Source organism: Anabrus simplex, chromosome 3 (assembly GCF_040414725.1).
Source record: "Anabrus simplex isolate iqAnaSimp1 chromosome 3, ASM4041472v1, whole genome shotgun sequence".
NCBI lineage: Eukaryota > Metazoa > Arthropoda > Insecta > Orthoptera > Tettigoniidae > Anabrus > Anabrus simplex.
The window spans coordinates 284642232-284661203 of NC_090267.1; the positions used below are offsets into that span (position 1 = coordinate 284642232).

At 39.9% G+C, this 18972-nt stretch overlaps 1 protein-coding gene across 3 annotated transcripts in view; it reads right to left on the reverse strand.

Moving 5' to 3' along the window:
- The window catches only part of KFase (kynurenine formamidase), a 238476-nt gene that overhangs the window by 174802 nt on the left and 44702 nt on the right, over positions 1–18972 (reverse strand). Inside the window, exon 1 of one of the 3 annotated variants that reach the window (XM_067143075.2) lies at positions 10238–10304. The exons of the other annotated variants lie outside the window; for them this stretch is intronic. Coding sequence (XP_066999176.1) covers positions 10238–10246 — 9 coding nt within the window. The 5' untranslated portion in view covers positions 10247–10304. Of the gene's footprint in view, positions 1–10237; positions 10305–18972 lie in introns of those variants that run through there. 3 annotated transcript variants of the gene reach the window in all.

The window sequence follows — 18972 nt, forward strand, 5'->3', positions numbered from 1 at the left end:
GTCGCAGAATGCAACGATGGCAAACAAGATGGGAAGATGATTCTAGAGGGAAATGGACGAAAAGACTGATACCTTCTCTGGGCGTATGGGTTGCCCGAAATCATGGTGAAGTGAACTACTATCTCACACAGTTCTTGACAGATCATGGATATTTCCGAAAATTTCTTCATAGACTAGGGCTAGCAACTAGTCCGGTGTGCATATACTGCGGTGATATCGATGATGTATCACATACTTTCTTTGTGTGTGTTCATTGGCTGCCACAAAGAAGATGCTTAGAAGTTATGCATGGAGAATTGACGCCAGACGGGATCGTGTCAGTAATGCTACGAAGTCGAGAATCTTGGGACCAGGTGGCAGTCTACATAGAAAATATTCTGCATCAGAAGAAGAAGGACCTGGACGATTACGACAGACAGTAAAGCAGAAGAAGGAAGATGAAGCACAAGATGCATTAAGCACGACATCCGCCCTGAAGTAATGCGAGAGCGGTTTCCGGGGCGGAGATAAACGTCGTGGGAAAAGGGAGCGTGGTTTTTAGTGGGTAAGAATCTCCACACACTTGTTGAGTGCGGACCCTCACAAGCGTCTTATGAAAGATAAAGATTTTCCACACTCCCTCGCAAAAAAAAAAAAAAAAAAAAAAAATATTATTATTATTATTATTATTATTATTATTATTATTATTATTATTATTATTATTATTAAGCCTGGTGACTTCTGCAGCCCAGAATCCTCTCAGCAGTTCAACTAGCAGGGGATCTATCTGTTCGCCAACATGGATTTCGGAGAGGACACTCGACGCTAGATGCAGTGTGGGAGGTGGTGAATACAGCAGAAAGGGCACAAATGGGCAACCATCATTCCCGTAAATTGACACTTCTTGTGACCCTGGATGTGAAGAATGCCTTCAATTTGGCAAGATGGAGCGACATGTTGATAGCTCTTGAAGAAACTTTCAAGCTACCACAATATCTTATGCGCATAATGAGAGATTACTTCAAAGATCACACTCTGTTGTATGATACGGAAGATGGAGAAAAGACAAAGCGTCTGACGGCTGGTGCAGCGCAGGGATCGATCCTTGGTCCAGATCTTTGGAACATAATGTATGATGGCTTGTTACGTTTGGAGATGCCAGAGGACACGAAGCTTGTGGGCTACGCTGATGATGTGGCCGCCTTGATAGTAGCTCGTAATGTTGAAATGGCTCAAATTAAACTGAACCAGGTGATGCGGTGCATAAAAGAATGGATGATGAACCACAGTCTAACATTAGCCAAACACAAAATGGAGATAGTTCTTCTGACGAGGAAAAGGATCGAAACTCTTGTACCAATGACTGTTGGAGAGTTAGTGATTGAAACATCTGTGAGCACAAAATATCTAGGAGTGACACTTGACTCCAAGCTCACATTCTGGAATCATATTCAGAGAGCGACAGACAAGGCAGTAAAATACATGACTGCACTTAGCAGACTAATGGGAAATATTAAAGGTCCAAAACCCAGCAAACGACGTCTTCTCATGTCGACGGTTCAGTCAGTGCTCCTATATGGCTCTGAAATCTGGGCTGAATCCTTGAGATTCGCTTGGTATCGGAGAAGGATAGCTGCCGTACAACGGAGAGCGGCTTTACGTATTGCATGCGCATACCGCATGGTTTCCGAACCTGCAATCCTCACAGTGGCAGCAATAGCCCCAATAGACCTACTTGCATTGGAGCGACATGAAATCTGGCGTACCCAAGGAGAGCTGGGAAAGAAATGTGCAAAGAAGCATGCCTTTAGTCAACGGATGAGGCGATGGCAACTCAGATGGGAAAGTGACCCTCGAGGCAAAGGGACCAAGCGACTGATACCACGCTTGGATATCTGGGTTGAAAGGGCCCATGGTGAAGTAAATTACTACCTCACGCAGCTTCTAACAGGGCATGGATATTTCCGGAAATTCCTGCATAAAGTGGGCAGAGCGAATGACGCAGCATGCATATACTGTGATGACATTGACGACGTATTTCACACCTTTTTTGTATGCGGCCATTGGACGATTCAGAGAAGATGTGTGGAAACTGAACTAGGAGAATTGACAGCAGATAATATTATTTCGGTGATGCTGCGAAACCAGGAATCCTGGGATCGCGTGGCAGTGTACGTGGAGAACGTCCTTCATCAGAAGAAGAAGGATTTGGAAGCATACGAACGTTCGTAAAGGAGAAATGAAGAAAGAAGACGTCTGAAAGACAAAGCACGATATCACCCTGAAGTAATGCGAGAGCGGTTCCGGGGTGATGATACACATCGTGGGAAAAGGGTGTGTGGTTTTTAGTGGGTAAGAATCCCACACACTTGTGGAGTGCGGACCCTTCACAAGTGTCTTTTGAAGATTTTCCACAATCCCTCGTAAAAAAAAAATTATTATTATTATTATTATCATCATCATCATCATCATCTTCTCACACCCAGATGTGCAAGTTGTCCATGCGTGTCAGATGGAAAGTTGAGCCGAACATGTCCTCAGACAATCTCAACTCTAAAAGCGAAATGCTAAATATATTTAAAAACCTCGTTATTTCTAGACTTTGGTGTAAGTGACTGGAAAAATATTGGTGCTTACCCAGTCTCCTGATTTGTGATACAGCTTCACCATGCCCAAAGGCAACCTTGATTTTCAGAACTATGCAAACCCTGTATACCATATTATCAGCATCTTTGCAGAGATGGAGTGTGTAAAAAAGAAATTTAATGTCATTCTGAAGTCTTTATCAGAAATAAGATTGTAATACAGTATGGAGAGTGCTAAGGCTGTACAGTATCAGCTGATAGAAATTGCAGAGTGCTGTGAAGAACTGTTGGACACAAGCAAAGATCTCAAAATTGTAAGTCAGTTTACTTCGTAGATGAGTGAAACATTGTCATATGAATTTGTTGTTTTTATTATCATATGATTTGTTAGTAAAGATCAGTTTCATAAGTAAACTATGGCACATGGAGGACATGGAGTTAGACTCGGCTATCTGTCACTTCAAGTAGTTTCTCTCTTGGGTATCAGACTACGGTACCATACAGAAAAAGTGGGCTTATCTCTGTAGAGATCACTGCAAATGAAATAGGTGATAATCTTGTCATTACCAAAGAGTTAAAGCAAGTTTCCTGTAGAACAAGAATTGCCTTCCTGGAGTGTGGAAAAATATTATCAATCAATCAATCAATCAATCAATCAATCAATCAACATTGGTCTGCATTTAGGGCTGTATTCCAGGTGGCATATTCGCTATCAATTGTTTACCCATTCTTTCTTTAAATTATTTTGAAGAATTTGGAAACTTATCAAAATTTCCCTTTCCAGTCCCTAATTCCTCTTCCTCTAAACTCTAAATGAATATTTAACCCAGTTTGCCTTCTGGAATTCAAACTTTATCTTTATATTGTGATCTTTCCTACCTTTAAAAGCTCCCCTCAAGGTAATTTGACTACTAATGTCATTCCATGCCATCTAACTGCTGACAATTCTGAACATTCCACTCGGTCATATAGCTTTCCAGCCCACAGTTTGCAACATTTTTGTAACACTAATGTTTTTTCGGAAATCACCCAGAAAGAATTGTGCTACTTTCCTTTGGATCTCTTCCATTTCTTGTATCAAGTAACCCTGGTGTGGGTCCCATACACTGGAATCATACTCTAATTGGGGTGTTACCAGATACTTGGACTTCCATTTCTTCTTCTTTACATCATTATGCATCATGATCACTTTTTCCAACTGCAGTTTCCCAGGTTTGGTTTACAGTGCTCAGCAACTCCTCTTCTTTTCCACGACATCTTCTCATCTGAGACCTCTCTCCACCACATCTGATTTTACTGTCTCTATCCAGCATTTCCTTGGCCTTCCTCATGGTCTTTTTCATTGGACAGTAAGGTCAAAGTATTTTCTGGCAGGTCTTTAACTGCTCAATCGCATAATGTGCCATTAACATTGAAATTTTTGCTTCTTCATTAGACTGGTAATAGGCACCTCATTACTTCATTCCTGATTTTGACCTTTCAAGTAGCTTGATTTATAGGTCTAACGAATCAGATTTCTATTCCCTGAATTCTGCTATAGTCAGGGACAGATCTAGTAGTAGTGGGGAGGGCGCAGAGCGCATACTTGCCCCAGGTGGCAGCAAATGTTAGGTGAAATTTTATTTGTAAGTTAAGTATCAAATATTTGTTTCTGCTCCATTTTAAATGAAGTAGTGGAGCAATATATAGAAAAATAGCAGAAGACACTAAGTGGGGTGTTGTCCGAATATGAAAATTGGATTCATTTTTCACAAAACCTGCTGCCAGTAATGAAAACAATATATCAGGTAAGATTATATAATATAAATACAATTTGTAATGGATACCTTGAAACTGCATTAATATATTCACTTTTTATGTATTTTTAAAATCATATTTATAATTGTTTGTATTCTGATTTTATCATTTGATATTTCCTTTTTTAATGAGTAATGAAATGTAAAATCTACAGTAGGCCTATACATAAGTTATGAGACAATACTGACTACGTGTAGATACCTTTCTTTTTGTATCCATTTTTAAGTGTCCTTTTTAACAGGGATTAACCCCTTACCATTATTGTAATACAACCACAACAGAAAACAATATAAACATATTACTACAAAACAGTAAATCTCACAAGGTGCAAAGCCAAGAGAATCTTCTAAAGACATTACGAGATAATTCCGGTATACGTACACCACATTTATTTCGTATTACGGGAAATCAGTTGCATATGAAGCGCCAACCACTAATTTCTGGGACAGTGGCGATCTGAAAATCGGGATTAATAATGGCCTAACTTTGGGACTACAGCCCTGGTCATGTGCCTGCCAAAATTCATGAAATATTACCAAAATGTTCTGTAACTTTAATATTTTATTCTGTTGTAGATTAAAAATTTTTTATGGAATAAACTTGTCTTTCATCTTTCGTAAACGTTTCGTCATAGCTAAAAGTAAATGAGATAGAAAGGAAGGTCTTAAAAGTAGGACTATTAGGCAGTACCATATGGCTGATAAAGCAGGCATGAGGGAGTTATTAAAAAGTAACTATGATCGGTGGAAATAAATAAAAATGTAAACAGACTCTGGGATGGGTTTAAAGCAATTGTTGAGGAATGTGAAAACAGGTTTGTACCATTAAAGGTGGTAAGGAATGGTAAAGACCCACCTTATTATAATAGAGAAATAAAGAGACTAAGAAGGAGGTGCAGGTTGGAAAGAAATAGAGTTAGAAATGGCTGCGGAAGTAAGGAGAAACTGAAGGAACTTACTAGGAAAGTGAATCTAGCAAAGATGTCAACTAAGCATAAAATGATGACAAGCATAACTGGCAGTCATACAAATTTTAGTAAAGAATGGAAGGGTATGTATAGGTTCTTTAAGGCAGAAACAGGTTCCAGAACAAGGGGAGTGTATATGTGAGGATCTTCAAAAGGCAGAAGTATTCAGTCAGCAGTATGTAAAGATTGTTGATTACAAGGATAATGTCCAGATAGAGAAGGTGAATAATGCTAAAGAAGTATTAAAATGTACCTATGATGAAATCGACATTTACAATAAGATACAAAAGTTGATAACTAAAAAAAGTGCCTGAAATTGATAAGATTTCTGGGGATATACTAAACATAATAGGTTGGGAAGTAGTACCATATCTGAAATACTTATTTCATTCTTGTTTTCATGAAGGAGCTCAAATGAATGGATAGTTGCTATAGTAGCCCCTGTGTATAAAGGAAAGGGTGATAGACATAAAGCTGAAAATTACAGGCCAGTCAGTTTGACATGCATTACATGTAAGCTTTGGGAAAACATCCTTTCTGATAACATTAGACATATTTTTGAATTTGATAACTGGTTTAATAGAAGGCAGTTCAGGTTTAGGAAATGTTATTCCACTGAAGCTCAACTTGTGGGATTCCAGCAAGATATCTTGGATTCAGGAGGTTAAATGGACTGTATCGCGATTGACCTGTCTAAAGCATTTGATAGGATGGATCATGGAAGACTACTGGCAAAAATGAGTGGAGTTGGATTAGACAAAAGAGTAACTGAATGGGCTGGTATATTTCTAGAAAACAGATCTCAGAAAATTAGACTAAGCGAAGCTTTATCTGACCCTGTGTGTTTTTGTGATGTAGTACTGCCAATCTACAAAGTTTGAACAAAATCGGTGATACGGACATCGTGACCTCCCTTTCTTCGACGGTAAAACATTCCGTTAATAATATCTCCCTTATAAATCCTACTATCGGAAAGCGCACACGAGAGAAACATTTTAGAAATAGATTTCCATTAAGTGTGGTCATGGATACTTTTGGGAGAGTAAAATCACTGTTGTAGTCCGCCTCTGTGGTGTAGAGGTTAGTGTGATTAGCTGCCACCCCCCGGAGGCACGGGTTCGATTCCCGGCTCTGCCACGAAATTTAAAAAGTGGTACGATGGCTGGAACGGTGTCCACTCAGCCTCGGGAGGTCAACTGAGTAGAGGTCGGTTCGATTCCCACCTCAGCCATCCTGGAATGGGTTTTGCGTGGTTTCCCACTTCTCCTCCAGGCAAATGCCGGGATGGTACCTAACTTAAGGCCATGGCCGCTTCATTCCCTCTTCCTTGTCTATCCCTTCCACTCTTCCCATCCCCCACCAAGGCCCCTGTTCAGCATAGCAAGAGGTACTGGTCATCCTCCCCAGTTGTATCCCCGACCCAATCTCTCACACTCCAGGACACTGCCCTTGAGGCGGTAGAGGTGGGATGCCTCGCTGAGTCCGAGGGAAAAACTAACCCTGGAGGGTAAGCAGATTAACAAAGAAAGAAAATCACTGTTTCGGTCTTTCTATAAACTCTCAGACCGCATTGGGATTTTGAAATTATATTGATCCCAAAAGCTACCGATGGATAGGTGGATTCTAAATATGAAGTTTGGTTGAAATATATCCAGTAGTTTTTCAGTTATTGAACTCAGACACCAAAGCAAAAAGAAAGTTATATGCAGATAGTAATTATTACACCTGAACCAGATAACTTAAAAATTTCGCCTAAATAATCCATGTACAGACCCACAGTCGTTACTATTTTATTTATATAAATTAAGAAATCACCTTCACGCACACCCACTTTTTGGCTATCTCCACTTGAACTTGGACTGTAAAACATTTCGTTATAATATCTTTAGTAATCCTCCTATACAGGGCTGTAGTCGAGGGTAGCCTATACGCTGTATGTCCTCTGCTTAACTCAACTCATTAGAGTTGTACTTCCTCTTAAAACAATAATCACCACCACCAGAGGATGTCTTCTGTTTTATTGCATATACGGTACCTTCTAGTTTGGTTTCTTTCATTTTTAATTTTGACATTCTGTCGGTGTGTTTTAACTCTCCAGCTACGCTCATAATGTGAACATACAATGTTCAGCTTGATGAACAACATTATCAGCCGTCACTTACGTAAGGTCATCACTGTTCGTTGCTTACGTCTCCGGAGTTAAGTTCATACATTCAAATGCCTCAACCGCTGACCAATATACTTAAGACGTGACTGCAAAACCTCTTTACAGTGTCGGCCTGAGGGGTGGTGGTGGTGATTATTGTTTTAAGAGGAAGTACAACTAGGCAACCATCCTCTAAATAACACTAATCAGAGAGAAAAATGGAAAGGGTCCAACACTTCGAGAAATGAAGGTATCGGCCAAAGAAAGACAAGGGGCACGAACGGCGTGACAATTAAAGACTCCCTAGCCCTCGGAAACCTAATAGCGTCGGGGTCGGAAAAGAACAAGAATTGACCAAGGGAGATCGGATAGGATAGATGAAAGTGAGGAGCCTGGCACAAGTAAGTGGAGGCAATGCCAGGACTCAGCTAAGGGACACGTGGTCGCCAACCCACGCTCCAAAGTTCAGAACCCCTGGGCCCCTTTTAGTCGTTTCTTACGACAGGCAGGAGATACCGTGGGTGTTACCGGCCTGAGGGGCTCAGACAGTTGAGGCCTTCTGACCCCAACTTGGCAGGTTCGATCCTGGCTCAGTCCGGTGGTATTTGAAGGTGCTCGAATACGTTAGCCTCGTGTCGGTAGATTTACTGGCACCCAAAAGAACTCCTATGGAACTAAATTTCAGCATTTTGGCGTCCCGGAAAACGATAAAAGCAGTTAGTAGAACGTAAAGCCAATAACATTATTATTACCACCATACAGCAACATACTCCAATTCGAGTTTGTTCCAGTGAGAAGTGAGATCGCAAATTTAAAGAGGCACCTTGGATTGCTTTTTAATAGATAGCTAGAAGTAGGTCCAGTAGAAAAATTAGCAAATTAAGATTTTCAAACTAGTGCATTAAAATACGGATTTCTTATTAGTTCATCATACAATGTCTTCTATATGCCGGGCTGAAGCGCTGACCTTCTGATCCCAACATGGCAGGTTCGATCCTGGCTCAGTCCGGTGGTATTTGAAGGTACTCGAATACGTCAGCCTCGTGTCAGTAGGTTTATTAGCACGTAAAAGAACACCTGCGGGTCAAAATTACGGCATCTCCGAAAACAGTCAGAGTAGTTAGTGGAACGTAAAAGTCAATATCATTATTGTCTATATGTCTGATTTATGCCAAATAATGGAAAGTTTGTTCTAATTGGCTGGTGGTCTGACATCCGGGATTTGTCGTGCCCTGACTTAGACTATACCCTGTGAGAATGTTGAGGCTACATCGCTGCTCGTATCGAAAAAATGTACACGAGATACAAGTGTAAGAACTAGATTTTCATTATGGGTGGAAAATTTCCATTGTTTGGTGATAGATATTTCGTGCGAGAGTAAAATCACTGTTTCTGTCTTCCTATAAAACCCCAGTCCATTCAGGGATTTTTAATGATACGGTATTGACCATAAACCCAGCATCTGATACCATAGATGGATGCTAAATATGAAGATCGGTTGAAATATATCCAGCAGTCCTTCAGTCAGATAAACAGAGACCAAAGCTTTTAAAAAATAGTATGCAGATGGTAATTTTATTACACCTGAAACTGTTGTTTGAGTCATCAGTCCATAGACTTGTTTGATGCAGCCCTCCATACCACCCTATCCTGTGCTAACCTTTTCATTTCTACGTAACTATTGCATCCTACATCTGCTCTAATCTGCTTGTCATATTCATACCTTGGTCTACCCCTACCTTCTTACCACTTACACTTCTTTCAAAAAACCAACTGAACAAGTCCTGGGTGACTTAAGATGTGTCCTATGATTCTATCACTTCTTCTCGTCAAATTTAGCCAAATCGATCTCCTCTCATCAATTCGATTCAGTATCTCTTCATTCGTGATTCGATCTATTCATCTCACCTTCAGCATTCTTCTGTAACACCACATTTCAAAAGCTTCTATTCTCTTTCTTTCTGAGCTAGTTATCATCCATGTTTCACTTCCATACAATGCCACGCTCCACACGAAAGCCTTCAAACCGAGCTCGATAGCTGCAGTCGCTTAACTGCGGCCAGTATCCAGTATTCGGGAGATAGTAGGTTCGAACCCCACTGTCGGCAGCCCTGAAAATGGTTTTCCGTGGTTTCCCATTTTCACACCAGGCAAATGCTGCGGCTGTACCTTAATTAAGGCCACGGCCGCTTCCTTCCCACTCCTAGCCCTTTCCTGTCCTATCGTCGCTATAAGACCTATCTGTGTCGGTGCGACGTAAAGCAACTAGCAAAAAAGAAAAAAGTCTTCAAAAACATCTTTCTAATTCCTATATCAAATTTCTTTTCTTAAGAAAGCTCTTCCTTGCTTGTGCTAGTCTGCATTTTATGTCCTCCTTACTTCTTCTATCGTTAGTTTTTTTTACTACCCAAGTAACAATATTCATCTACTTCCTTTAAGACTTCATTTCCTAATCTAATATTTCCTACATCACCTGCCTTCATTTGACTGCACTCCATTATTTTTGTTTTGGACTTATTTATTTTCATCTTGTACTCCTTACCCAAGACTTCATCAATACCATTCAGCAACTTCTGATAAAAATATTTGCGAAAGTAATCAACATACCGTACAGACACATGGTAACTACGATTTCATTCATATAGTCAACGAGAATATATATGTTAAGTAAATAAACTAACAATACCTTCACTCTCCGTTATTTATCAGCCCTTCCAGAATTTGCATGTTATCTGAAAGTGTCGCCCACGATATGATACTTACAGGGTCCATGTTGTCAGTCCGTTCAGCTCACTTCTAAGCAGCAGACTGGAGAATGAGACCTGACCACAGGACGCAGCAAGTGCTATCTGATACATTGACACTTATCGGGATTCATTTTTTAATTTCTGGTATATATAGTTTTGGTTTCTTTGTAGAAACCACTATGGTAGGATCTGTCCTACATATTATGGAGCCCAGGCAATCAAACAGTGAGACGCTAGATGATGATAATCAAGCCTTCGGGTCAGAAGGCAGATACGTTTCAAAAATATGTATACCGTGAGTGCACGCATCTCTACATACACCTCTGCCGACAAAACTCATTGTTTGTATGTAGGCGTATATATGTACGTAACTATTCGGTTGTAACTCGAGAACCTCTGGACAGATTTTTATGCGGTTTTTGTTGATGCTTAGAGGATCTTTCGAGGAAGTTTCCCTTATTAATATTGCCCCTGATATTCAATTTTGATGAGCCGAATAGTAATGTTTTCTGCGGGACAACTCGAAGAAAATGACATCACGCAAGGCCATAGGCCTACCAGTGGGCGGGGATCATCAAACACCTGTAATCTGCATTTAGGGACGTGGATTGAACCCCGTACCCTACGCCCCGAAATGAAAAGGAAGGCGACTAATTTAAACAGCACATATGAGTTTTCGAAAACGCAACCATAAATGAAAAATATTAGGAAATCAAATTTTGCAAAAGAAAGCAATTCTATTTAACCTACAGAAAAATGTGTGATCTTGAGATGTTTTGTTTTTTCTTTTGCTAATGCTTTAATAGCGCACTGATACAAAGGTTTTCGGCGACGCAAGGATGGGAAAGGGATAGGATTAGGATGATAGCGGCCGTGGCCTTACTTAAAGTACCGGTACAGCCCCAGAATGTGCCTAGTGTGAAAATCGGAAACCACCGAAAACGATCTTCAGGGTTACTGACCTGGGATTCGAGCACACCATCTCCCGAATGCATGCTCACAACTAGGCGACTGACTCGCTCAGCATCTTTAAATGTTTCTCTATAAATGTTTGTACGACTCTTGTCCCGTTTCTCTACGGGGTCGGGTGTAAAGTGCAATGAACCTTTGTAGCGAATATTTACAAACGGATGCCCTTCCTGACATCAAACATATCAGAGGCATTAATAAGATTAAATAAATGACGCGATACCTTAAAATGGGCTGATAAAGCAGGCTTGAGGCAGTATTTAAAAAATAACTATGATCGGTGGAAAACGGTAAATAAAAATGTAAACAGACTCTGGGATGGGTTTAAAGCAATTTTGTTGAGGAATGTGAAAACAGCTTTGTACGTTTAAAGGTGGTAAGGAATGGTAAAGACCCACCTTATTATAATAGAGAAATAGAGAGACTAAGACGGAGGTGCGGACAGCTGTGGAAGTAAGGTGGAATTGAAGGATCTTACTATGAAATTGAATCTAGCAAAGAAGGCAGCTAAGGATACCATGATGGCAAGCATAATTGGCAGTCATACAAATTTTAGTGAAAAATGGAAGGTTGTGTATAGGTACTTTAAGGTAGAAACAGGTTCCAAGAAGGACATCCAGGAATAATTAATGAACAAGGGGAGTGTGTGAGGATCTTCAAAAGGCAGTAGTATTCAGTCAGCAGTATGTATTGTTGGTTACAAGGATAATGTCCAGACAGAGGAGGAGACTAATGCTAAAGATTAAAAATTTACATATTATAAAAATGACATTTATAATGAGATACAAAAGTTGAAAACTAGAAAAGCGGCTGGAATTGATAAGATTTCTAGGGATATACTAAATACAATGGGTTGGGATATAGTACCATATCTGAAGTACTTATTTGATTATTGTTTGCTTGAAGGAGCTATACCAAATGAATGGCGAATTGCTATAGCAGTCCCTGGACATAAAGCTGAAAATTACAGGCCAGTATGTTTGACAAGTGTTGCGTGTAAGCTTTGGGAAGGCATTCTTTCAGATTATATTAGATATGTTTGCGAAATTAATAACTGGTTCGGTAAAAGGCTGTTCAGTTTTAGGAAAGGTTATTCCACTGAAGCTCAACTTGTAGGACTCCAGCAAGATATAGCAGATATCTTGGATTCTGGCGGTCACATTGACTGTATCGCGATCGACCTGTCTAAAGCATTTGATAGGGTGGATCATGGAAGACTACTGGCAAAAATGAGTGCAGTTGGACTAGACAAAATAGTAACTGAATGGGCTGGTATAACTTATTTCTAGAAAACTGATCTCAGAAAATTAGACTAAGCAAAGCTTTATCTGACCCTGTAATAATTAAGAGGGGAATTCCTCAATGCAGTGTTATTGGACCTTTATGTTTTCTTTTATATATAAATGATATAAGTAAAGAAGTGGAATCAGAGATACTCCTTTTTGTAGATGATGTTATTAGCACGCATGGCTAGTGCATACTGTAGAGCCGGTGGCGTCTTGGTAGGTTTTCTATTTACCAACTGATGAGCCCAACTTAGCACACTGGGACGAATTGCTGGCAACCAGGAATGAGTCAGCTGGAAAGTTTATAATGTCCAAAAACGGACCAACTATATTGGTATTATAAAAGTACTCATTCAGAAGAAATATTTCAGGTTCTCTATGGGAATCAACATCTTTATCATCTGATGGCCAGGCAGGCATCAATTTTTGAAAATGAGACAAAGTCTCTCATAGTACGTTGGCACTGCGGGTGGCTCCAAGTATCCTATGCGGAGGCTTCTACGGTATGCACTAGCCATGCGTTTTGGTAGGTGTGCTATTTACCAACTGATGAGCCCGTCAGCTGGAAAGTGTATAAAGTCCAATAGAGGACCAACTATACTGGTATTATAAATTTACTCATTCGGAACAAATATTTCAGGTTCCCTATGAGAATCAACATCTTTACCATAAGTGGTATGTTCTGAGCTGTCAACGGAGAGATAGCGTAAAAAGACATTAGTAGACGAATAAATTTGGGTGGTGTCTTCTTTTTTTTTTTTTTTTGCAAGTGGCTTTACGTCGCGCCGACACAGACAGGTCTTATGGCAATGATGGGACAAGGATGGGGAAGGAAGCAGCCATGGCCTTAATTAATTGCTTCGTGTGAAAATGGGAAACCACGGAAAACCATTTTCAGGGCTGCCGACAGTGGGGTTCGAACCCACTATCTCCCGAATACTGGATACTGGCCGCACTTAAGCGACTGGAGCTATCGAGCTCGGTGGTGGTGTCTTTAAAAGTAGGAAAGATCACAATATGAAGATTGGAATTCAAGAGGACAAATAGGGGCAAATATTCGTTTATAGGAAGGGGAGTTAGGAACTGGAATAACTTACCAAGGGAGATGTACAATAAATATCCAATTTCTGTGAAATTATGTAAGAAAAGGCTAGGTAAACCACAGATGAGGAATCTGCCACCTGGACGATTGTCCTAAATGCAGATGAGTATTGATTGATTGATTGATTGATTCAGTGGCATATGCCGGGATTAAGACATGGGCTACCACTACACTTAGGTTAGGGCCTACCTCTTTTCGATTGTTGGTTTAGTGAACGTCAAGCCTTCAGCGTTTTGAGCTGCAACCAGTAGCCAACGTAGAAGCCTGCTGTATTGTCAAGGCTGCTTTACAGGCTACTGCCCCGGCCTCTGCTACTGTCAATGCTCTCCTGATCAGTGGAGATGGTAGCCTAAGATTTAGCGCAAATGAAAGTCCAGCTTTGTGGCTAAATGGATAGAACATTTGCCTTTGGTCTGGTGGCCCCGGTTCAGTTTCCAGAATCAACCCCCTCATACTGTTAATTCCCCTGGCTTGGGGACTGGGTGTTTATGACATCTTCACCATTAATTTTATCTCCATTAGGTCAACACCAAGCCTATATAGATGCCATGCTCCATGATTATTATTATTATTATTATTATTATTATTATTATTATTATTATTATTATTATTATTATTATTTTACAATGGTCATACCCATCGTTCACTGGTTAATTAGCTTCCTCGGGAGATCAGTGGTGGTGTCTGACCCATGATTACGGGTTCGATTCTAACCAACAAAAGAAAACACTAAACCTGAAAGATGGCATTTCATGTTAGCAGATTTACCAATAAAAATAAAACTACATATATTACTACTCTAACAGCAGCCCTGCAGTCTTCCTACAAGGATGTAGAAATAAACGGGAGTGAGGAATTCCCACACTTTGTTATCTATATCATTAAGTGAGAAGTATGAAGTGAGGAAGTATATACGATGAGTAACGCATGGTTGATAGTTAGCAGTGGCGATCTGACGGACCAAAGCCTAGCACATCTATCCTCCGCCGATCCCCACTCTTATCTGATATACAGCAGCAGGCCGCGTGTGGCGAGTCGAGGGGAGAGGGGCAAGAGCCTGGGCTGCAATATCTGTCACCGATGCCTTGCTCTCAGAAATATGTGCGACGTTTTCTCTCACTGCTTTCAAGTTTTGTAAACGGAACAATGTTTCATATGCTTACATTATAATGGGCTTTAGACTACTGGTACCATAATTCTCAGTGAGATTTAGGCTTCAGTGATAAGCCTTGGTAGCCCTCAGTAAACGCCACTGGATACATTGTTTTATTTTATCAGGTGGGCTACATTCTCTGTGAAAATATTCGTTAATGAATTCTTAGCTATATGTATGAACCAAAAAGAGACAACAATTCAGCAATTACGGAACATCCCTATGTTTAGTAATGTCCAATTCTATATGCCGCGTCCGGCTCCATGGCTAAATGGTTAGCGTGCTGGCCTTTGGTTACAGGGGCCCCGGGTTCGATTCCCGGCAGGGTCGGGTATTTTAACCATCATTGGTTAATTTCTCTGGCACGGGGCTGGGCGTATGTGTCGTCTTCATCATCATTTCATCTTCATCATGATGCGCACGTCGCCTACGGGAGTCAAATCAAGACCTGCACCTGGCGAGCCGAACATGTTCTCGGACACTCCCGGCACTAAAAGCCATACGCCATTTAATTTCTATGAGCCGTGAGAAGTCCTCACGTCTTCTTTATTTGTTTACTGGCCTCGAAGTCCGCCCGAAGTACTGACGACAACGCACAATCCTAGTGAGTTTGGCATACCTCTACTGGAATAAACTTACTGAACTCACCATGTATTCACATGGCGCGACCGAACGAACCCACCCAGAGAAAAATCCACGTGAGGATGACTCGTATTAATTCCTACGGTCAGGATTCGAGCCACTGGACTTACGAACAGCCACACCTATTAAAGCCAACATTAGGTACAGTACTCCTTTCCAAATCGGATGCTAGTATCTCAGAGAATGATCGTAGCCTACATACCGTACATGATATAGGGTCCTGCATTCAGTAAATGATTAATTAATTACCCAATTATGCTGGGCTATCACTGTAACAAACGAGATGTTGCTGTATCATGGTTCTTCGGGCAAAGTTCACCGGATTAGTGGCGGGAAAGTTGGAGTTCAAGGACGACATTATCATCGGGCACAAGAGATAACTTTTTTAGATCACCAAGACTGTGACCATTTTCTTTACTCATTCTTCATGTTTTGCTTGCTAATGAGGTAAAGTATAAAATTGTGGCAGCGCAAGGCGACGTTAGATGTGCCATATGGAAACATGAACAGGTCTTATTTTTCTTTCTTTGGTTGAAATGTGAATGTGCCTGTTATTTCACCCAGTTCCAATACTAGTAATAAATCACATTGTAACACTCATATATATCAAAATACACAACTGTGAGGAGAATTGTAGTTTAACATCTCCTTAATGTCAATAATTGTCTAAAGGCCGGTCTCCACTGTTTAACATTTAACACCAACATGTTGAATTTAACATGTTACAGTTGACATGTATATTGTGATTGTGTCTTCCAATTGACTTTGCATGTTTACTCAGAATGTTGAGTTAACACTTTTAACATGTTGGTGTGTTTTCCGCTCCAAGTGGAAAACATGTCAAGTCAATTCGTTGTTCGTGCGTTGTCGGCACAGCTTCGGCAACTTCCATGATGTTTCCATGCCAACACATAACCTAAACGACGCAAACGACGTGCTCCTCATGAAGTAGGATTATAACAAATACAGTAGAGACAATACACGACACTGAGCGAAATATCGAGGGACAGCTACTGGAGCTCACTCTAGCGGATAGACCTGAACGGTACTGATTCTGTCATAAGAGCACGTGTATTTTTGTGTGAAGTTTTTGGTATTATTTGTGCGTTTTCAGTGAGTTGACATAATTAAATAGTAGCGTGTGTTATTCCTTGATATCTCCTCTCAACATGAGGGGAAAGGTATGTGCTGTGTTTGGCTGCAGTAATTACGAAGTAGAGAAAAATGCGCGGTCGTTCTTCAGGTTCCCTCGTGACAAGAACATGTAAGTAATATTGTGTTTGCATATATATTCTTCCAGTGACAGAGATTTTTATAGTACTTCATAATCTTCTGACCTGCTCGACCCATGTTTTAACGGGCTTAAAATATAATACGCATATTTTATTGTATAGTGCAGCAGTTAACCTCCAATACCGATGTGTTGTTGTAGGTGTGATCTGTGGGTTTTGAAATGTCATAGAAGCGATTTGGATAAAGTGTACAAGAAAGAAGGGACGTTACGCTTGTATAAGAATTATAAGATCTGTTCAGATCATTTCCAGGCCAGTGACTTTAGAAATCCTCGACAATACAGCCAAGGGTATGTTACATTTTTGCTTAATTGTACGTAAATATTTCTTAAAGCATCACTATCAACAACATTTTCATACTTTTCTTTCTTTTATCCCTCTTCTCAGATTAAAGCCGGGATCTGTACCAACACAGAATCTCCCAAAAGTTAAAACATCAATTGCCACCGCCCCTTCCAAAAGAGGTAGTCCTTCCAAGAGAAGAAGACAGGACGATGAAACATCAGAACCAGACGAAAATATTCGTGTAGGATCACCAGCTATTCTGCCAGATGCAAGACTCCCTAAACAGAATAGTGTCCAAAAAATCAAACTCATGAAAGAAAAATTGCGTAAAGCTCAAAAAATTAACTCTAAAAGAAATGCTTTGATTTCTAAATTAAAGGCTCAAATTACTCATCTGCAGAATAGTAAAGTTAAATCAAAAACTGATCTAGTTGAGTATTTAGGAAATTCCAGCTCAGTATCACAGATGTTTTTTAAAAGCCAACTAATACACACTAGTCGTAAGAAGAAAGGTAGACGATATACTGAAAATGACAAAACTGTTGCTCTAGCAATTTATTATTGTTCTGCAAGTGCATATAAGATGCTGAGAAGGTTATGTTGTCTTCCTACAATTAGGTCAATTCAGAGGTGGCTGCAGAATTTGGGTGTGTGCCCTGGCATCAACAAGAATGTATTATCGTTGATGAAATTGAAAGCTGAGAATTTAAGTGTCTCAGAGCGTGTGGTTTCTGTGGTGTTTGATGAAATGTCCCTTCAAGACAATATCACATATAATGCCAGGGCAGATGAATTTGATGGTTTTGTTAATTTGGGAGAGCATGCATGTCATAGAAACAATCGTCTTGAACATGCCAATCAGGCAATGGTAGTTCTAGTAAGAGGATTAAAATTAAATTTTAAACAAATTATAGGATATTTCCTAAGTAAAGATAGTACACCTGGAGACTGTTTAAAGGACATAGTTTTAGATGTCTTAAGGAAAGTGAGAGAAACAGGATTTATACCCAAGGTGGTTGTTTGTGACCAGGGAAGTAATAATCTTAAAATGAGATCCTTATTTGGCCTCAGTGAAGAAAAGCCATTTATTGAGGACCTTGGTAATAAAGTCTATTTCTTTCACGATACACCACACTTGCTGAAATCTGTAAGAAATAATTTAAAAAAGTATGACTTTCAGTGTGCTGATGGTAGGTGTTCATGGAGTCATATTGTTGAGTTTTATAATAAGGATAAAACTATGAAACCCCGATTAGCCCCTAAACTAAACAAGAAATGTATTGAACTACCTCCATTTAGTCCAATGAGAGTGTGTCTTGCAGCCCATGTACTAAGTCATTCTGTCAGTTGTGGGATTATGACCAATGTCACTTTTAATTCTATGTCAGAGGATACATTGCCTACTGCCAACTTTATTGAGAAAATGGACATTCTATTTGATATTTTCAACTCATCCCAGAAATACAGTGCAAAGGAATTCCGATGTGCATTAAATGATGAGAAGAAGCACCTAACATATCTAAATGAAATGACAGAGTATTTAAAGACAATTACTGTTGCTAACAATCAGTCAAATAATCCACATTGTATTAAGGGATGGGTTGAAAATATAGCCGCTTTGAAATTGTTGTGGATAGAATTAAGGAATGAGTATGAGTTTTCCTATCTTCTGACAAGACGGCTTAGTCAAGATTGCATAGAAAATGTATTCTCTGTGATTCGGGGTAAAGGTGGGAATAATGTAACCCCTGATTCAAGCAAATTTAGATCTGCTCTGAAGTTAGTAATGACAAACCAATTATTGCACCCTTCAGAAGACAGTAATTGCTCATTTGATGCCAGTACATTGCTTCTACTGAAATCAGATTTAGAAAATATACAGTCTCCCTTGTATATACCCTCACTAACTGTAAACTGTGCCTTTTCAGAAACCTGTGAAGACATTCCCAATGATTTAATTAATGATAATGCATATGCATATGTGTGTGACTGGGTGTGTTCCAAGTTACCCCATTTGGAATG